The 21,716-nt window shown below is 48.1% G+C and overlaps 1 protein-coding gene across 3 annotated transcripts in view; it reads left to right on the plus strand.

Moving 5' to 3' along the window:
- The window catches only part of ALPK3 (alpha kinase 3), a 33,284-nt gene that overhangs the window by 898 nt on the left and 10,670 nt on the right, over positions 1-21,716 (plus strand). The window contains exons 2-5 of one of the 3 annotated variants that reach the window (XM_048317810.1): positions 9,449-9,487; positions 12,688-12,809; positions 19,337-19,454; positions 20,671-21,694. In XM_048317810.1, coding sequence (XP_048173767.1) covers positions 9,449-9,487; positions 12,688-12,809; positions 19,337-19,454; positions 20,671-21,694 — 1,303 coding nt within the window. Of the gene's footprint in view, positions 1-3,816; positions 9,180-9,448; positions 9,488-12,687; positions 12,810-19,336; positions 19,455-20,670; positions 21,695-21,716 lie in introns of those variants that run through there. The other 2 variants (XM_048317812.1, XM_048317811.1) reach the window with 2 other exon arrangements.

Below are 21,716 nucleotides of genomic sequence, written 5' to 3' on the forward strand. Positions count from 1 at the left end.
CACCAGAGACCAGAGATTGATCCGTGCTGCCTCTCCTCTTCCCCTCATGAGAAAGCTGCAGACCCCAGTGACGCCTCAGTCCAAGCTGTAATTGTGAAATCCTGACAAACACGAGTGTCTCCAGTTAAACTCAGGGAACAGCACTGACCTTCCTGCCTTCATTGTAGTAAAGCTGTTCACCAGACAGAGCGAGGGGCCCGCTGGGTTCTGTGCTCGGGTGCCTTATCTTATTGCCAAAAAGGCATTTCTACAATGTAGATAGGGGCTGAGCAGCAATGAGATCAGCATTCCTGGGTCAGGAATGGCCTCCAGCAGAGGGTCTGGGGTAGGAATAAGGCTTTGTTCGCAGGGAAAAGGTATGATAAACATGCTGTCAGCTGAGCCTGACTGAGGTTAGGAAACACAAAATTACAGGGTGACATGCCAGCAGCACCCAAGGTATCAGTGATTGTGTGAGGCATTCAAAAAAGCCTCGAAATTTCTTTGAATTCACTGGGAATGTTCTTCAGTCTATGAGCTCTCCAAATGAATGTGCCTCTTCCCTGCTGATGGTTTATAAATAATCCATTTCCAGCGTGTCAAGCATTGATGCCTCAGGGAGTCAGACATTCATAAAAATAAACGCAGGACCAAAAGAGATAAAAAAGTGCTGCTTGGAAGTCAGGTGTTAAAACTGGGGTAATGCCAAAGTGAAGTTGCCTAAATTCAGTTTCTTTGTGCTGGTATCATGTCATGCTGGGGTGTGAGCTAATTGCAGACTGGCTGCACACCATGACATCTTCAGCACCATCAAATGCCCATACAGCTTCCACAGCCCGCAGCCTCAGATCATACCATGGACAGGAAATCTCTTAACTGAGCCCAGTGACTCCATTCTGCGGATTACAAGCTGAGAGAGGCTTTAATAAAGATGTTGAGATGTTTGGGTTGCCTACAGCTTAACTTTTCTTTCCCTTGACTATGCTCAAATTGCAGCTTTAAACAGTTTAACAGTAAAGGAGGGTTCGTCCATCCTGCAAGGAATACCTTCAGTGTTCCCAGCCGGATTCCCAAAGTTAGGTCTGCTGAGGAAGGCATGGAGCAATGTAGAGCCCATGCAGGCAGTGCACCTGGTGTCTTTTGGCTGCACCACCACTTGAGGCTGTGGCTCAGGCGCGGTAAATCCGGCCCATGGCTACAGAGCTCTGAGCCCTGAACCTCTCGAACTTGTCAGTCTAATGCTGCCATGGCTGCACCCCAATTTCCATCCGTGGGAGCCCAGTGCTGGCAAAGGGACTCTGTGCTGCCCCACTTAAATCAGCAGCACATTCAATTTCCACAAATTCTCTGGTCATTTTTCCAACCGCTTATATACATGATTGTCAAAGCCTGGGGAAGGGCAATTTCATTTTGCCTCGTAACTCTGCTGTCTGCCCCTTCTGTTGTAAGAAGCAGTGACTAAATAATTGCTAAATGGCAAAATTGACCTTTCCTTGAATTCATGGCAACTTCCAGGTTCCCTAATGAGTTAGGGAGGAGGCGTATAAAAGTCTGGTTCCCTGCAGAGCCCTACAAGTGCTGAAGGCTTGAGCCAGGATTTTTGGAAACTGTTGTCTAAGATGCAGGGCAAGGGCTTGAATGAAGTGGGGCTTTTTATGTTGTAATTAAATAATGTATCATAACAATTCTGGAAGGCAAGTGAGTGGAATAGCAAGGAGACTTTCAGAAAACAATTATGAGTGTAATTAAATCCAGGAACATCTGGAGAGCTTGCCTAGGAGAACTTGAAAAGCACGATGAGCAACATGCAGAACAGCAGATAACACTGAGCAGCTCTCTTTAACACAGAATGGATTTGGATTTGCTGGGTTTGAAGCTAACAAAGGCAATGGGACAAGTGATGCAGAACAGGATTGCTGTGGGAGGCTGCTCTGGTGGTTAGAAAACAAAAATGGATATTCCAATCCGAAGAAAATGTGGTGGTTTTCTCAGGTTTCTCTCCTTCTGTCTTTATATGTCTATATAGAATATGTTTAACCAAAATATTTGCCTGTTCTCTTCACCACTTCTTAAAGCAATAGAAAGTGTAGTAACATGGTAGAGATACATGAAGACATGGAAAAATCTTCAAGAAAAGAAACTGAGGTTGGAAATCCCTGCTTCTGGGGTGACTTATGAACATATTCTGCTCTGGGGTTCCAGCACAGCAATGGAGCTGTTGGAACAAGTCCAGAGGAGGCACCAAGATTGTCAGAGGGATGGAGCACCTCTGCTGTTAGGAAAAGCTGGAACTGTTCATCCTGGAGAAGCTTTTGGGTAACCTAATTGTGGCCTTCCAGTACCTGAAGGCAGCCTAAAAGAAGGATGGAGAGAGACTCTTTACAAGGGCCTGGAGTGACAGGACAAGAGGGAGCAGCTTCAAACTGCCAGAGGGCAGGGTTAGTTGGGCTATTAGGATGAAATTCTTCCCTGTGAGGGTGGTGAGGCCCTGGCACAGGTTGTCCAGAGAAGCTGTGGTTGCCCCATGCCTGGAAGAGTTCCAGGCCAGGTTGGATGGAGTTTGGAGCAACCTGGGCTAGTGGAAGGTGTCTCTGCCCATGGCAGAGGGATGGAACCACATGAGCTTTAAGGTCCCTTCCAACCCAAACCATTCTGTGATTCTATGTTAAGGGCAGTTTGGATGGTCTTACTTGGTCTCCCTAATCCTGTCAGAGGAAAGGGTTGTCATGTAAATTGAAGGATATGAATTGGGTAACCAGAACATGATTTTTTTGGGTTTTAACTTGTAGAATTTTCCAGAGGTGGTGCTAAGGGGGCCAAAAGAATAGAGATGTTGAAAATGGCCATAGAGAGAACATCATCCTTTTATTAAACAGAGCATTCAGGGTATTTACTTTTTGTGCCCTCAGGAACTAGTCTTTTGGAAGGATTTTCCCTATGAGCAAACAGCTCAGTGTCTTTCCTTTGCTGGTCTTTTAGCCTACCTGATACTGGACAGTGTGAGGAACAGCTTTTGGCCACAGTGACTTGCCTTCTGCTCTGGCTGCTGACTGGATTTTTTTTTTATTTTGGAGTAGCTGTTTTGTTGTGTTTTTTTTTTTTTTAACAAACCTCTTATGTCTCAAAGCACTTGCCTATAATTATTTCACAAAGTGAGAGGAGGAGCTCTCAGTCCTGTCCAGGGTCTGCCTTAGCTGCATTCATGGGCCACAGCTCTCAAGACATCTTTTTAGGTGTCCTTTTTGTAAGAACTAGTGAGTCTGGAGAGTGTATTGTGCAGAGAGATGCAATTTTATATAAAATCTTCATCTGAGTGCTAGGCAAACCTCTCTGCTGGAAGTGATCAGCACCTCTTACCTCATGCAGGTGTCTGCTCCTAAGTCTTGTTAGAGCATTGCTTCCTTGCTCAAATATCTTTCTACTGTCACGGCTGCATCATATGCAGATATTTATAGAGTGTAGTGACATTGCCTCTGATCTTTTCTTGGATGACTGCTCGGGGTGGCAGTTGAGCTCAGGAGAGGGCCTTGCCACTTGTCTCTTCTGGCTGGAAGCCATTCCCGATGTTGTCCCTCTTGCTTTGCACATAATATCAAATGAAGGAGAAAGATCTGTTGCTATAATCAAGTGTGCTGGAAACTCAGGAGCACCTGGTTCCTGAAAAGCAGGTTTAGTTCAGACGAGTTCCCTGTTTAGCAGCTGGGCATCTGCAATGTCTGACAGTGATGCCTGAGATGGCCACCTAAAAACAGAGACTAGACAAGGGTAAGGGAACAAAGGTAGGTATTTATTTGAAGGGCCTTCAAGGTACACCCTGGGGAGTCAAGAGGCAACTCCCAAGATGGACCCCAGGTCACGAGTTCTTCACACTTTTATAAGTTTGGTCCATTTGCATATCAGGATCAATTCTTCAATTACAACCCCAGTTAATGATGTAACTACCCCAAGTTTGCCCTCCTCTTCAGAGGCCTTAGTTTACGTATTTTGGAGCCTGGGACAATCTAGGTATGCTTGGAGAGCAAACCTAGAGTGTCTTGTTATGTCTGCCTGGCATAAGAGAACAGTAGCTAACAGGCCACAAGAAACTTCAGAGTTACACACTAGGCAGTACAGGATTTGAAAAATATAAAAGTTAAAACCTAAGGCATCAATGGGACTTTGCTTTTGGCGAGGAGTGGTGTAACCCCCTGGTCAGATTCCAGCTAAGGCACCTGAGAGCACTCACTCAGTTTGATTTGTGGGATGGAAGTGTCCCAAACTCTGGAAGGAGGGACAGCCAGTACCCACTGGAAAGGCAAAGTTAAAGGCGTCAATGACTCATCTCCACACCCTGTGACCTGTAGGACAGAGGTGTCTGTTTCCCATTGCTATAACTACCTGCACAGTGTGGTGTCTGGTTTGAGTGGGGCTTCTTGGCAGTTGTGCACTCTGAATAACAATCCCCAACAATTCCAAAGGGAGATTTTTCAGTTCCCTTTCCATAGCCTCCTGTCCATATGTCCATTTCCCCTAGAAGGCCAAGCAGAGCTGAGTGTGCAGGCTGATGAGCCAATGCCGTTCAGGGCCACTGTTAAAATACAGAGTATATCACCTGTGAGACCTGTGCTTCTCTCTGGAAACCTCATAAAAAGAGATGTTTCCCAGGCCAGAGATACCATTGCGTGGAGGGGAGAGTGTGGTCATCTCCAAACAAGGCACCTCTCATGCCACAGCAGAGGCAGTTTCCAGGAGATGGAATTAAAGCCTGCTCTACCCTTGCTCTCTTCCGATGAGGGGAAGAAGGTCTTGAGTGAATGAAGTTGTTATCTCTCACTGACTCAGTCTCACACTTCACAGCATTGCCTGGTCCCAAGAAGAGGAAGATGGAAGGGCTGTTACAGGCAATTTTATTTTCTTTTTTTTTGGTTTTCTATGTGTAGTGAGCTGCCAGGAGGATGTCACCTTTCTTCAGCATCTCATTGTCCAATATTTACTTTGCTTTTTTTTGCCATTTCTCACTCCTTGATGTCTTTCTAAGTTTAACTCGGGCCATAGAGGCAGCAATAATTCCAAGTTAAAATACACAAATCTGAGCCATCTTCAGAGCATTACAGAGGCTGATACAGGAATGTGTAACTTAATTGATTGTTTTCCACCTTCTCTGTTAATGAAATCTAGCCCTGAATTGTTATACCCAAGTCCATGTTTTTCTCAGCAAATAGTAAATTACCTGCAGAAAAAATTGCAATATTTCTGCATCTCTGACACCGATTCGGTCTGTGACCTTGACAAGCAAAGACTCAATACATCTGTTTTCCAGTCAGTGAAATAATAATGTGTCTTGTACAGCAACATAACACTCGGAGCTGCTTTATCACGGGCCTGCTGATAGCTCCTGCCATGGTGTATGAACACCAGCACACTCGTTCTGTGTGTGCAGGGAGTGCTTGATAAGGAGCGGGACACGTGGCAGGAAAGCAGCCGTGAGCACAACCATGCGTACATGAAAGCCTCAGTATTGGCTTTTAAATGTTGAAAAGGGTTCACTGCTGACAGCTGAGGCGGGTTTCGGAGTGGCTTGTATTTGTCTCAAGCAGTATTAACCTTGGAGGCAGACAAGTTCATAGGAAACCTTATACTTGGAAGTCTGCATGTCCAAAACATGCCCAATAATGTGACGGATCAGAGAGCCAGTGAGGAGGAGTGTCTGTAGGGAATTGCCAGTCCCTCTGTCCAGCTCCTGGGATGGACAGGCTGCCCGGCTCTCCGGTCAGTGCTGATTCCCTCAAAACATAACTTGGAATTGTCAGGTTTGCTGTCATAGACATATTTTGCTGTTTTTATCCTTCGCTGGACAGCTTGTGTAGGTCAATTTTCATGCTGTGGAAGAGCACTGAGGAATATTGATCACTGCTGCAGCTCAAGCAGCTCGAGTCCAGGTGCTTGTCTATATGAAGATGGAGCCACTGTTAAGCCTATTTTAGGGTCTCCTGAGCTCTTGTTCACTTCCATGTGAGGAATGAACTGGAATGAGAAAGATTTCTTTATCTCAGGGTAAAGAAATACCAAAAGAGAGTAATTTCATGGAGTGATTGCAGGAGAGATTGGAAAAGGTGCCAGACTGAAAATCTATGTTTTTCAAGCAGTTAACTTTTCAGTGCCAGTGGGGTGATGTACCAGCCCAGACCATCAACTTGAGTGGTTAAAAAAAGTGAGTGGTGTTGACAGTTCTGCATCCTGCCCTTGCAAGACTGAAATTCAGCAAGTGCATGAAAAACGGGGAAGGCTGTCTTCACTTCCAAAGAAAATTATGAGTAGTTGAAGGGCTAAAACCTTTAAGAGGATGATAAACAGCCAAAGGAGTTTGAAAGCATATGATAAAATGAAATTTAATGAAGAACTGAGACTGGTAGAGGGGATGTGGTAGAAACGTATAATGCTATGGTCCAGCACTTAAGAACAGTTCTGTATTTTCAGAAATAGCTTATAAAATGCTGAGCTTCTCTTCATGAATGGGAAGGAGGCTTCATCCCATGGGTGCTGGACATGCCTGGGGCAGACCTTTTTGAAGTCCACTTTTCCAATAGAAGGAAAAGTTATACTTGAGCCCTTGATTCACTCCTTTAGACGTGTTCCTCAGGATAACACAAGCATTTGCCTTTATCCAGTAACTGTAATGGCCCTGAGCTTGCTCGAGGGAGACACATCCATTGCTGATGCTGCATTTCATTAGCAGAGCCTTGTGCTGTGTGTGCTAGTAAGTCCCTGAGGAGCCTGGGGCACAGACAGCCTGGTCCCAGGAGAGTCAGACCAGGCACGCTGGAGCATCTGGTGCCCTGCTCAGGAGTCCCCTGTTTCCAGCAGGGTAGATTGGGTTCTGATGTAGCTGTGCTGTCGCAGCTCTACATGGATATGCTGGAACGTAATTGAAGTGAAGCGCCAGCTGCCTGCAGGCGGGGTTGTGCTGGCTGTAGCCTCCACAATTTGATCGTGCTCTCTGGGGCTTAAATCTCTAGTCTGAAAAGCAAATTTAGCATATTGAGGTTAAACTTCAGTTAATACATGATGGTCTTTTTCTTCTGATAATATCAAGGCTCCTCAAGAGACCCTCAGTTCAGTGTTCAGCACTGTCTCAGGATGTGCAGTGAATAAAGCCCGTGTTGTCTTAATACTGGGGATTAAAAAAAAAGCGTTGTCAGTGCTTACTGTTTGATCACATCCATGAGCACAAGGGGTTCATGGCACAGGCAACCTTTGTTCTGCCTCTTGCTATTTTCTTTACATCCAAGCCAAGACACATCCCTATTTGTCTTATGCAAGAAATCATGATTAAAACCACACTACTGCCTACACTAGCATTCTAGCCAGCAAGGATTTTGGGAACTTCCCTCAAGAAGGTCTTTAGTATTCCTGGAGGGTAAAAAGATGCTTTTCCCTTGCAGTGATAAGAAAAATGTTTTGAGATAAGTTAAACCTGTGAGTTGTGCTTCCAGACAGAGAGCTGCCTGGGTAAGCCCAGAGCACAGGGATACAGCTGCCCCTGGGATCAGCCCAAGGGATAGAACCACCCCAGGGATACAGCTGCCACTTGGGGTGGTTGTGCTTGGGAGGAGTGTGGGGAGGAGGAACCTGGATCCCCAGGAGGCCAGGACAGGGTGAGAGCAGCACGAGGTGCAGTTTGAGCTCTGGAAGCTCTGAGGGTGTCTGACAGTGTTGAGGACAAGGTGAGGGGCTGGTCAGTAAGGCAGATAATGCAAAGCTGTGCCAGAAAGGGCATGGAGCTCACAGGGATGTTGCAGGAGGACACAGCTCAAAGGACACAGCTTCTCTGTCTGGCTTCTCCCATGGACCAGCACAGCATATGAAAGATGGATCAGGTGAGTGAGTGATCCTCAGCCTTTTACTGTGAGCATTTGATTTTCCCAGCTGGATCCCACCCAGCCTGCATATCCTTTGGCTGCATGACCAGCAGTTGGCGCTGGGAACGGACCAGGATCGTGTGGCAGGGGGTGAAGAGGGTGAAGCTGCTGCCAAAAGGCCAGGTGCCACCCATGTTCGTTGGGTTAAAACTGCTCCTGAGCAACAGTCCTAAACTTCTGCTGTCTTTGCTTTCCTGAAGGAGAAGAGTCAGTGAGCCCTTCAGGTTTTTCTTCTTGATGGAAATTTTTTGTGGAAAGTGTCAGGACTTCAAGCTGAACTACTTTTTTCGTTATTATTCACGTGGAGGTTCTGCCTCCACAGGTGGAATGTACAGTTGGCAGGAGCAGTTTTCAGAATCTCTCTGTGGTCATTTTTAGAGCAAGAGTTGGAGTCTTGCTGGCTTCCACATCACTGGGACTCACATGTTTGGGGTAGGAGACCTGAAGAGGTGCACCTTCAGGTGGACTTCCATGTGGTTCTTTCTGCTGTCTTCTGTAGCACCATTCTAGAGCACTGAAGTTTGGTGGTTCACTGGTCTTCAGAACAGAGGCTGAGAAGGTTTGATCTGTCAGCATCTCTGGATGTGGTAGTCTGGCTTGGTGCATCCCAGAGGGGGTGCCTATGCTGCAGTCACTTCCAAGGCTATATGGTGAGGTTGTTGCATAGGCATAACATGCACCTCAGTGCACTTAAACCACTGAGCTTACATGCTGCTGACTAGCTTGTCCCTGTTAGTTGTAGACTTTTGATTGCCACGTGGGTGAGCTCAAGGCTTGAGGAACTGTTCCTGACTGCAGGTCAATGCACAGAGGTTGTTTCCTACAGCCTGCAAAGGGCTGCTGCCACAGTCCAGCAGTGTGGCCCTTTGGCTAGGGCACGAGTCCCTGAAGACACTCCTTTGGGAGAGCTGGTGACCACTGGTAAGTAGCTCATCCAGATGTCTTGTGCAGGACTTGTGTGTTTGATTTCATTCCCTGAATTGGTTAATGCTACTACATGTTCCTGCAAAGAAAGCAAAACCCGTAGATTCTTGTAAAGTCTACTTCTGTTATTTTATTTTGATGTTTTGCCAGACCTTAGTGATTTGGTTGGAAGGCAATGTGTAGTGATCAGAGAGTTTTCAGCTTCTCCCAGAGGCTGTCCTTGGAAACACAGAGGGCACCCAGCTCAGGCCACCTGCTTGCCAGCAGAGAATTGGGATGGTCTCGTCCATGCTCCTGCCTGCGTTTAACCAGACGTCTCCCGTGGTGGAGTTGCCTGCTTTGAGCACAATGCTGCGGATGGTGCATGGAAGGCTCAAGGTGCTGCTTCTTGGAAACCTACTTGTATAAATGTCCTGACACTGATTCTGTGCGGATAACGACCATTTCAGTTTTACAGCCTTCGATTTCAATTCACAGTGTGGCTTGCTCGTCCTGGCAGGCAGCCTAAGGCAGCTGTACCTTCTTTTAATAGGAACTCTGACCTCTGCAAAACGGCTCATCATTAATATGTCTCTGTAACGGTTTGTTTATTTCAGCTCCTTTCCATGCTTTTCTCTCTAATGGTTTTTATGCTGTTTTTTGCTTAGCTTATCAAGCAGCAGATTCTCTCCCTCCAGTTTAGGAAGGTAAAACTACATTGCATTAAACTGCTCTGACCAAACACTTTCCTGAATCTGTCTGCACACAATTAACCTGTAATGCTTTGGTACTAATTAATTAATCAGTCGAGAGCCCTGAAGTGATCTAACAGCCTCATTTTGCATGATTTGATCTGTAATACTTGCTTGAACTGCAGAAAGAAAAGTGAATGTTCATCATAATTCCTGTATTAAGGTGCAAGAAATATTCCTCTTTCTTGGCCAAAGGATGGGTGTTCAGCTACTTCTTTATATTAAAGCGAGACTTCCATACAGAGACATTAAAAATTGGATGTGACTGCCCTGAGACATCCAGAGAAAAAATTTTCTTCCCCCCTACCATGGTTGTGAGGATCCTCTTTCACTTGGACTCTGCCCCAAAATGACTTGTACAGCTGTACTTTGCCTTTGGCAAAAGAACACATTTGGAAATCAGTTGGCATTTCTGGTTTGCTGGAGTGGCAGGTGGAAGAATGACTGTGGAGGGAAAGGCCTCTCCGGAACACCTCTATAGCTCTGGGATTTCTAACCAAAAAGTCAGAAAAAGAAAATCATGACAAGAAGAATATACTTCTCAAATCTCCTTTTCCAGCAGGCTTTTGTATGGAAATCCCTCTTTAATTGAAAAGGCTACTGAATTGCTGGGGGTCTCTTCTAGGCTCCAGGGCTTTTTCTGCCCCAAAGATGCAGCTCCAGGAAGGCCCAGAGAAAAAGTGGGTAGTGCTTTATGTCCAGTTCCTTGAATACTCTGAATTACTGGTTTAGAAAGCAATTTGAATTGGACAAGCCTCCTTGCAGCTGGAGTGAGTCAGCTGAGAGCCCCGCAGTGCCAGAGCCTTCAAATCCTGCTGTGACCAACACAATAGTTTCTTTGAAAGACTCAGTAGACCTTCCAGGCTTCCTGCCAAGTGTCATTAGGCAAGTCTCTGATTCATCTGCCAAGCCTGTGGAACCCCCAGCTTCTGACCACAGCTGCTTTCCAAAGCCATTCAGTAGCCTTTGGTATATGTATTTCACCTGGTTGTGGGATTTGCACTGAGTGGACCAGACTTATTCCTGGTGCTGCCTGCTGGTGCTGGTGGCGTGGTGCTGGGATTAAACTGGGTCCCGAGTGTCACTATGTGTGTGTGCATCACTTGATTATAGGATGCTGATCCGGTTTCCCTCCTGCTGGGATATGAAATGTTGGTTGATGCTTGGGAAATTCCTTTATGTGGATCTGAAAGGCATTTACTGGTATGAGGTGGGGGATCTGTATTGAAGGGAGCATCAAAACCCTACCAGTAACCGCCTTGTACTGGATTGTCTGCCTTGCTCCATGGAAATGGGCATTTTTTTCCTGGGATTGGAGTTTGGAAAGGTTGCTCTGATTTGAAACAGCTTTTGATTCCCACAGCCCTTTCCTGGCCCCACAGTTGAGTGAAGAGTTGCTTGCCAGGGCCAGTGTCCTAGTAACCATTGATTTCCACAGAAAAGAGTCTGAGCTGTGGAATCTGGTTTTTTTACCCCATCCCACACATGTGTTTGGATACAGACCATGTTTTTAACCCTCATCCAGTAGATGAATCGGGTTTGCAACATCCTGAGCTTCCCCTGTCCTGACCCTCATCCAGCACAGGGTGCCTGGGAGCTGGGTGAGGTTCCTGCTGCATCCCAGGGGGTTGTTACTCAGGGATTCATCTCCCTGCATCTCTTACAAACCCATTCTAGCAAGAAGCCAGAGGGAAAATAATGACACTGCCGCCTCCAGGTAAGTTTTCAGGGTGGATGGAACAGGCAGTCACTGTGGCTGGAGCTCTCCTGACACCTTCAGCCATGCATGCTTAGTCCCTGTCAGTGCACCTACCCTTGCTGGGTCATGCTAAATGTGGGGTTTTTTGGTTTGCCCTGAACCAGTTTGCTTCCTTAGCAGGTAGAGCATTAGTGGCAGCAGCACCAGCATCCTGCCTGCAAGCTGGGGCTGCTTGTGAGGCTGGGGTCCTCCTCATGGAACCCCCACCATATACTCTGAGCCCTTCTGCTCGTGGTGGAGCTTTGTCAGGAGTGGTTTGGGCATTTGTTCCATCCCTTGCATGTTTCTGGAAGCTGATCACTTGTTTAAGGAATGTCTTTCACTGCTGAAAATTATATAAATGAGCTGCCAGCTACCAGTTCTCTTGCAATATTTGCTGTTTCTCCCAATGTCCTTGCACTTGAGACCTTGGGGTCCCCTCTCCTATTGTAAATGTGTAGTGTTTTAATTGCAGAGGGAAAAATGAAATAAGAAGCTCTTCCCTTCCAAGAGCCTCAGCATTATCTGAAGGAAAACCCAATTTGGGATTAAATTTTTTCCCTTTATTTAAGAAAGCCCAGATTTTCTGGGACCTTTCTCAGTGATGCTGCAGCAGGGTTGGCAGTGCTGGATGAACATGGTGATTTATTGCACTCATTGGACAGTGCTGAAATACCTGGAGAATCCATGGTCCACTTTTGAGCATTATAGATTGCACTGTTAGGACAGTGCTGGCTTTTTGGGTGTCCCAGCATGAACTTTGAGGTCAGAGCCTGAACTCCTGGAGTAGGGAGTGTGAGTGCTTACCTGCATCAGTGAGGAGCTAAACAGGGAATTCCCAGCTAGCTCCTGAGCTCAGAAAGCTGCTAGCCAGACTCAGGTCTTCCTCAGTGAGCTGTCCCATGGCTGGCAGCTTTTCTTCATTCTAAGAGGGCTGCTGCATTCAGGAGACATGTTCGATTCCCACTTGACCTGAAATGACACAAATTCTTCACAAATAAAGAAAAATCCCAGTGAACAGAAGAACTCTTGAAACATTTATGGTTCAGAACTGGGAATTGACTTTGTTAGATGGGGCTCTAAGTTTGCTGGCTGGCCAAAGAGATGTTTTGGTATAATCCAGAGCTAAAATGGGTCTTCATTAATCCAGTGGGTCAACATTCATTGCCCTGATAGCCATAGGGGCTAAGACAAAGGGAATGGCTCCTGAATGACACTTTAAATTGACAGTCATCTTGGGAGGGAGAAATCAGTCAAATGCCCTGTCACTGGACTGGACTTGTGAGCAAGTGTAGGGATGATGGGAGGGAAGAGAGCATGGACAACAGCAACACAGGCTGCTGAGATGAGACACGAGGTGGACCCTTTGGTTTTTCTGGTGCTTTTATCTCTAAGAAATGCTTCTTGAATCTTCCAGGAGCACCTTCTGCGCAATCATTTCTCAGCTGACGGAGGAAACACAGCCACTATTTGAAACCACTATCAAATCCCGTGCTGTGTCCGAGGACTCTGATGCTAAATTCACGTGCATAGTGACAGGTAACAGTGTCTTCAGTGAATAACGTGGTCCTGCCTCACCTGCTGGACTTATGCCAGTTAAACTGTCCAGCAAGTGATAACAAGGACAACAAGCCCACTGTTGTCAGAATGCCAAGTAGAGGTTCAACAATTGCATGATGATTTTAGCTTTAATTTAAGGGAGGGGGGAAACACCTGAGAGTGTAAAGACATAAAGGCATAAGCTAACATCTCAAACAAGGCAAATGAAAGACCAGAAAGTGGGATATGCTGGTTGCTGCTTGGACCAGCTACGTTTTATTGTCCTAATCTCTGCTTCTCTAATCCTGGATTCCATAACTCAGGAATGTGCAGTCTTGAAGAGGCTGTCATGGTGGAACCAACTCTGTCTTTGCTGGCTGTAGATGGTTAGAGCACAGCTACATTTGTATCAGTGATAAACTTCTGTGTCTGTCAACATCTGAAATAAAAGCTGGTCACTGCCCAATGAGCTAAAATCTCCCCTTGGGAAGGACGGTGTTAGGTCAAGAAGAAGAGGAGGAGGAAGAGGCCAAAAGAGAGGGCTGGTGCTAAGGCATTGTGGTGATGTGGCATGGCAGCACATTGGTATAGAGGCAAGTAGCTCCTTTGCTGATGAGATTTTGTTCTTTAGATATGGAGACTAAAATCTCTTCTCTCAATGTACTAGTTAACAACTCCATGATCCTTCCTGACCTCACTAGTATTAATTACTTCCAACAGGTTACTCAGTGAGAGACATGAAACAAGTTTGTAAGTTTTGGAAGGAGGAGAGTATATCCAGTGAGCCTCTTAGGCACAAGGGCCAAAGCTTTCCTAAGGAAATCTTTGGTTTGCTGTTAGAAACAGGCTGGAAACGAAGCACAGCCTCAGTCCTTCCGAGAGCTGCCAGCTATGAATTCTTGGATTTTCTCTTCTGGATTCCCTTGTTCTGAAGGCTGACCACCTGAACTTGCAGGGGTACAATTGATGTATTGATTTTATTGAGGCTTAACTTCAGCACACCCCTTCTTGCTGCTTCTAGGGCCAAAGGGGGCTGCTGGGAGGTGCCTCCAAACCACTCTATTTGGGGAGTCATTAGAAGGGCTCTTCCCAGTTTAAGTTTTTTGAAAGCAAAAGCTTGACATGTTGTGCAGTACCATGGAGCGCACCATTCTGCAAGTGTCAGAGGTGAGAAAATGTTTAGGTATTTTGGGAAATCCAGAGCAACAGTCCTGGCTTCTTTCACTGGCTTAAGTCTTCACCAGTTGCAGAAGGTTGATGGTTCCTTCTAACAAATTCCGTCTCTTGCTGGTGTGCTGCACCAGGCAGAAAACTTGACCTGATACTGGCCTCATTTTCTGCTCAAGTGAAGGAAATTGTCAATGAATCTCTTTCAGCATGTGTCACAGTATTTTTGTGCTTGGTAACTAGGTTGGGGGACGTCTCTATGCACTTAGAAACTTCCATGGAATTGTTTTTAAAATCAGCCTTGGTCTGCCTTTGCCAGATGGGCATCTCCCACATGTGGTCCTATGTACTGCTTTAGGAGCTCAGGATCTCTTTGGGAGAGAGGAGCAGGAGGTGGAAAGCATACTCTGACTGCAGAGTCTGGGTGGTAGTTCAGTTATCTCACCCTGCCATGATGTTTGTGTTCAACTGGGAGGCATTGCTGGGGGCAAGGAAACGGCAGTGACATCCCTGGCCAGTGACCAGAGTGGAACCAGTTCAGTCCCAGCACTGTGGCTGGAGTCCAGGGACACTTGGGTGGAGGCAAAGGGCAGACAGTCACCTGCTCCTGTTTTGACGGTCAAGCCACAAATATGGATACATGACCTACAATAGCATCTTACTTTTTTTTTTTGGCTACTTCTTGTCCAGTAATGAGAGTTACAGGCTAGTTCCACATCTGGGAATACTTGGACTAGGGCTTGCTGGGCCTGTCCTAGGAACACAGAAAGATGCAAGCGTTTGAAGAACCAATCTCCAGAATGTGCTGAGTGGTGCAGGCAGGGAAAAAGCGGGTCAGGCAGAGGCAGATTCCTGTGTGTGGAGGCACAAACCTTCCTTTCCTCCTGATGCCTAGTTCAGCCTGCTACTGGTGTCCCTTCTATGTCTGATTTGACTTTTTTGGGTCAAATCCTGCATCAGTTATTAGATGTTTTCTTTTTTCAGACAAAATTAGTTTCATCCTTTGTTCTCTAAGAGATGTGAAAAAGGGAACAAGAACATCTCCATTTACTGTGCAGCTTCATCCCACATCTCTGCACCAAGTGCTTTCCTTCGTGGGCCTGTCTGGACTTCAGGATCTCAAGGGTCTTCACAGCTCATTCCCAGTGAGTGGATATTGGGCTTCTCTCTTCAGAGTTGCCCTTTGTGGAGGTGCTGCCACAAGGATTTTCCAGCTTTTTAGTCACTTCTGTATAGCATTGGCTGGGAAGGAGAGATGTCAGCTGATGAAAGGGGGGGAGTTGGATGAAGGGGCCTAGGTCTCTGGCTGCTTGTTAGGGAATGAGTCCAGCCAGGACAGGTGATGGCTGCATCTAGCCAAGACCACTGTATGTCAGCACCAGCCCACTGTTGTACAGCTGCCTCTTCAGTGCTGTTTCAGCCCTCCTTAGCCACGTTCAACCCCTCTGATCTGGCTTCCCAAATCGTCAGCTCAAGAGCTTGATCCCATCCCTGCCTCCATGGTTTTATTGCAGAGTACAGTGTGCAAAGGGGAAGGAGTTGGGGTAGGGTGAGTAGACAGTCACATGCTTAGTGGATGCAGTTTTTAATAAGGTTAAAGGAGTTTAACTTGCTGCATTGGTGGTGACCCTCTGAGCGAAGTGTTTGAAGGATGAGACTGAGGTGCTTGGATGAAGAATGTCTGGAGACATGCAAGGGCTGTGAGAGGGGTTTGGGGATGGGGTAGTGACTACAAGAGCAGAGAGTAGGCTGCTGGGAGATGAGGAGGTTTGGCTTTGGGGCCAAGGACAAAGGAAGGATGGTGGATGAGCGCTGCTCACAGTGGCATGGGGAGCTGCTGCTCTTAGTATCTGTCCCTCCTGTCAGTATTGCTAGAAGCTTCCTTGTCCTTGTGTGCTGGAGGGGTTTAAATCCATGAAGCCAGGAAGGGTAAGATCTTGCCATGAATTGTATTCCCAAGACTCTTGAAGCCCCTACTCCATGTAGCTTGTGTAGAGCAGAAACTGTGGAGATTGTTTAATGGTTCTAAATTCTTACCACCTTCCCAAGTTTCAGAAGACTAACTGCCTCTCCTTCCCTGCCCCCAAAAAAATAAAAAAAGAAGAAAGTGACTTGAAATAGTTTCTCTGGGTGATTTTGGATAGGTATATTTAGAACTATTTTAGATGCAGTCACCAAGCTTTGAAGACTTCCCAGATTTTAACACTTTTCAGAAAAAATGTTTGATCTAAACCTGGCAATCTCCATGAAAAAAAAAATCCTTGCTCTGAAAAGTCTTCAGGATCCTGTGGTGGCTGGCCATCACACTGGAGAAATGCTGCTGGAAGACACACTTCCCAAAAAGCTTTTGCTGGGCCCGAAGATAAGGAGTGGATGCCTTCTCTCCTCCCAGGAGCGCCCGGCACCACTCTGTCTGCAGCTTCGGCGCTCTGGCTGGGGGCTGCAGGGGCCCAGCTGCCAGCAAATCCCTCTTGGCACCAGCTGCACGGGGGGGCTGCAGCAGTGGAAGGTTTGGAAGGACGTGTGGCTGCTCAGGGTGTCTCCTGCTACGGGTGGCCATCCGGTGCCTGCAGCATGGCAATGCCCTCGGTTCCACTTCATCCCACTGGACAAGCTGCGGATGCTGTGCCTGCAGGGGATGTGCTGGGAGTGATGCCTGACCCCTCTTTCCCCCCCTCAGCAGCCCAAAGATGGATGTCAGCAGCATGAGCACCAGCTCCCCTCCCCATGCCGGGGAGACTTGTCCCTGCACAGGCGTCTTTCCATCCCCTGCTTGGCTCTAATTACAGTCCCTGGGGAGGGGTGGATGGTGTTTGGACAGGCAGCTGGGGCCACTGTCCCTGTGTGGGAGGTGGGAAGCCTTTCAGCATCCACCTGCCTGCAGACTTCCAGCCAGCACTTGCCTGCAGCTCCCTTTGGCTGCAGGCTGGAGCATGCAGTGGGAGCTGGTCCTGGCATTGGGCTTGCGTGGCGGTAGCTGCTCAGAGGGAGCAGGCAGCCTCAAGGACAGAAGTGCTACAGGTCAAAGGGAGTTTAAGCATAGCAGGAAGGCACTGCACAGCTATGGAAATTGCAGCTCTTTCCGGCAGATGTCAGCTGGGAATGGAAATCAGCTGTGGAGGCCACGGGGGGACATCACAGGGTTTCTCGGAAACTGTCCGCTGACAGTTCCCTGAATGAAGGGCTGTGATTGCTGTTTCTTAGGGTGTCAGGAAAATCCACCTGCCAGCTCCCTGCAGGATGGACCATGGGGGCCTCCTGAAGGTCTTGCTTGCAGAACAGCCCTTGGGAAGGGTTGGATTGCTCTGGGCACAGTGTGAGCTGTGTATGGAAATTGTTGTGTTCGTCATCCCTGGAGCAGAAAGAATTCACCACAGGCTCATTCAGCCCAGGGTCCTGCTTCCAAGTACAGGCAATAGTTAATATTTTATGAAAAATATAAGCAGCAGCATCAATCCCTGATGATCCCGTCACTGGGATGCTCTCAGGGCGTTCTCCAGTTCCCAGTTTAGGGCTCATTTTGTTCAGCCACAACTACCTGAGGGCTTTGCATGTCTCTAGGAACCTGCTTGGGAGGTCAGAACAACAGCAAGGAACAGGCCGTGGCAAGAGTGGGGCAGAGGGGGAGGACAGAAAGCCTTGCAGGAAGGGTGTTGGGAGAAAGTCATGGCTTGGCTTCCTACAGAAGAGGAGAAACGAGACACTACCCAACAGAAAGCCAAAGCTGCTGATTGCAGCAGTGGGAGGGGATTGAAGCAGCAAAGCATGTGGGAGATGTACGGAGAGCGAGGCTGGAGAGGGGGGATGCTGGGACAGTGTAGAGCAAGAGACCTTAGAGGGGGAGGAAGAATAGAGTAAAATCCAGTCTGTGAGGTGTCTGCTGTGGGGATGGATGCTGCTCATAGAGGAGAACAGGAAAGAAAAGCTTCTGAGACTTACTTTCCCAGGTCTGTCTGGTCTCAGTGGACTAAATCCCTTGAGGAGCCAGAGGACACTGAGGAGCCACCACAAGCAAGGGGTGAGCAGGGGAGCCAAAGCAGTACAGGAGATTTGGCATATGCTGCTTTTCTGGGCAAAGGCATGTTGGATTGGCCAAAACCTGGGTGAATTCATGCTGATGAGTCTGCTTCTGGACTCTCAGTCCGGCTCTAGGACCTTCATGAGAGCAGGAGTAAGCTGGGCTCAGGCATTGCTATGGGCTGACAACACCTTTGGCTGGTGCAAGGAGGACGTTTGAGGTCCTGGTTAGCCTTCAAACCTGTGGCTTGGTAGCTGGGGTCCAGAGTGCACCTTTTCCCTGCCTTCTCATTACTCCAGAGTCATTGGGTTGGGACACTTTGGATATTCCTGGAAAGCCCTCATCAGCCCCATGTCTGGGATGTCCATGGGAGCTGACCCTTGCTACATTCTGGGGTGCTGTGGGTGATCCTTGGGGTCAGGTAGAGTTGAGGAGCATGCCAGACTGCTTCCTTCGGCCACACAGAAAGCCTGCAGGGACATTTGCAGCAGATAAGCTTCAGGTGTCTGCACTGGGGCTTCAAACAGCTGCTGAGCATATCGACTACAGCCAAGGCATGATGTGATCATTGAAACTTTCATCCCATGCCCTGGGGGTCAGCTTGGCTGGGCAGTGAGCCCTGAGTGAAGTGCAGGAACCCCTGCTGGCTGCATGAAAACTGCTCTTAATCCGAGCTAGAGCTGCTGTCAGTGGGCAGTGTAGGCTGTGGCTAGCGCTGGTCCATGGGGGACCTACATGCTGATCCAACACCTCTGCCAGTGGTGGGGTACATGGCTGCATGCCCAGCTTCCCAGCCAGCCAGTCACACACATCATGATGTCATTCTACTGAAAAGGCAGGTGACATCTGTTGTCAAGTGACATTTGTAGGACACTGAGCTGACTGTGATGCAATCAAGGTTGTTTCTGTTCAATGGAAAGTTTCAGATCAGCTTACAGGCTGTGACACTGTGTGAAATGCTGAGAGCTCCGTGGAGGGGTGAGTGCCCGTTCTCCAACCATAGCCTTGGCCTCATCAAAACATCTCTCTTCACATAAAAGTGACGGCATGCTCACCTTCTCCCAGCCAGTGTTACAGGAGACGAGCGTGTGATCCACTCCTCTCTGTTCAGGAATGAAGTGCTGGGATTTTTTTCTCAAAAATAGCGCTATTCCTAGGAGTGATAAAAGTCTGAGATAAGCCCATTAAGTTTCCACTGTTTCTGTTGTGCAATTTAGGAATGTGGTGAGCCCAGAATAGCATCTATCCTGGTGTACCAGATTGTTTTGCTGCTGATACCATGCTGGCTGTGCTCTTGTGTGGAATGTTTCACTCTCTGATATACCCTCCGTGTCCTCCCCAGGGTATCCACAGCCAGAGGTGACGTGGTACAAGGATGATGAGGAGATGGATCGCTATTGTGGCTTACCTAAGTACGAGATATTCCGCCACGGAAACCGCCACACCCTGCAGCTCTACAAGTGAGTAAAGGAGCTGGAGAGTGGCTTCCTTTGGTGATGGGAGCTCTGAGTGTGTTCTCAGTGGCTGGATAAGCTGTCAACAGTGATGTGGCGACAGTACTTGGCTGGCCCCGTCTGCTCCCCACTGTGAGTTCACAGCTGGCCCTTCCCCTCCAGTTGTGGCTCCCCAATCACACCAGTATGAGATCCATTACTGCATCCAGCGATAGCTGCCATGCTGGAAGCAAGAGGAAGGGAAGGAGAAATCCCTCCCTCTGGAGCCTTCCAGTGCTGAGCATTAGGGCTGACAAAGGTGAGCAAGGAGAAAGCACTATCTGCCTCCAAGATGATGGGCCAGGGAATCAGGTAGAAACAGTAGGATTGTCCTAAGCAAGGAAGGGGCTGCAGCCATGGCCCAGGTGGGCCTTTCCTAACTGTCATCATGGAAAGGGCTGCTTTGGCCCTGACTGATGAATCTAAGGGCCTCCTTCATCCAGCCCTGACTACCAACTTCTTTTAAATTTGAGCAAGGACTGTGTTTCTGGAGAGCCAGGCACACCTTGTCCCCAGCAGGCAGAGACCTGTCGCACCTTGAGTCCTGGATTTGGGATGTCACACAGGTGTGGCACTGACTGAAAATGCAGAATATCAGTGTTGTTGATAGTCCTGCCATCCTTGTGCTTCTAGCCTGAGCTTTTCTGCTCCCTCAGCTGTGCTCCAGGTGTCCATCAGAGGCTGGCTCACCTCTTGCAGGAGGGATCTCCGTGGGTCAGGTGTCCTCAAGGGGTGACAGCAGGGTTACAGGCAGGTGCTTGTGCTGGTGCCTGTGACATGGGGTGGGAAGACTTTGGTGGTGTGGTAGGGTAGAGGAAGAGCAAGAATGCCATGTGGGCTGTGTAGAGCTGAGAGAAAAAGATCCTGCAGAGGACTGTGACCAAGAACAGCTGGGAAGCCTGGTGCTGCCTGTTGCTCCTCCATCACAGCCCTCATACCAGAGTTACAGCCCTGGCTGGAGCCAGAACAAATTTAACATCAAACTTGCTTGTCTGTTAGTGCGGAGAGCAGGCAGAGCCAGGGACGGAGGCCAGCCCAAGGCCTCCAGATGTTCTGTGGGCACCTTAGGGGCTACATCTTCTGGACTCTCCGGAGCAAGAAGTGGGAGAGCATGCATGCTTGTGTGTCCAGTGGACATCCTGGGGAGGATGGGTAAGTCTCACACACAGCTTTTGATTTCCAGGTGCCGAGAAGAGGATGCAGGCATTTACCAGGCCTCAGCTAGAAATAACAAAGGCATTGTGTCCTGCTCTGGTGTGCTGGAAGTGGGAACCATGACGGAGTTCAAAATCCATCAGAAGTGGTTTGACAAAATCAAGAGAAAAGCTGAAGAAAAGCTGCAAGAGATAGAACAGGGCAAGAAACGAGGAAAAGAAAATGTGGAAGTGGAGAAGTTGCAAGGAATGAGCCCTGAACGGCTCCAGAGGAAGCGGAGGCTGGCTAGAGATCAGAATCTCCGGTCAGGAGACTCTTCATGGGAGAAGGAAGATGCAGCAAAAGTGCACGTCGCTGATTCACAGTCCAGGTTACACAAGGATATTGCAAAGGGGACAAAGGAGCAGCCACTCAATGCGGTGCCAGGCTTCCCAAACAAACTGGTGGCACCTCTGAAAGCAGAGGTGACCACCAATGGAGATGCCACTTTGGAAAGTGGGGAGGAGAATGGGAACAACTTTCTCACATACATCTACGAGACCGTGGAGGACCTGGCAACTAAGCCAGGGGCGAAAGACTCTGCAGCTAAAAAGAAAAAGAAGGTGGAGGCTCCTTCAGCAGCAAAGCAGGAAGTTTCTAAGCGAGAAGAAAGTGGGAGAGACAGGGCCAATCCGTCTTCAAATCCCAGGTTTGCTCCTCCTGTCCCCTTACGCAGGAATGCACGTTTGAGGGCAGCAAGTGATCAAGAAGTGGAAACCAGTCCAAAGCTCAAAGAGCCTGGGAAAGCTGTGAAACAGGACACTAAAACCAATGATGATGTGTACTTCTCTTTAAAGGACATGTATTTTGATAAGCAAGTGAAGCCAGCAGCAGGGAAGAAGGAGGTGGGAGCCAAAGACAAGGCTGGGAGTGAGGCTGCCCTGTGGCCTGTGGAAGTCAGCAGACAGACAGAGGATGCTCCATTGTCCTCTGAGGTGTTGGAGGCAAAACCTGTGCTGTCCGAGGGCCAGAGAGGCCAGCAGCAAGAACAGAAGTTGGAGGGAAACAAAGAGGTAACTAGGAGAGACAACAGCC

Source organism: Corvus hawaiiensis, chromosome 13 (assembly GCF_020740725.1).
Source record: "Corvus hawaiiensis isolate bCorHaw1 chromosome 13, bCorHaw1.pri.cur, whole genome shotgun sequence".
Taxonomy (NCBI): domain Eukaryota; kingdom Metazoa; phylum Chordata; class Aves; order Passeriformes; family Corvidae; genus Corvus; species Corvus hawaiiensis.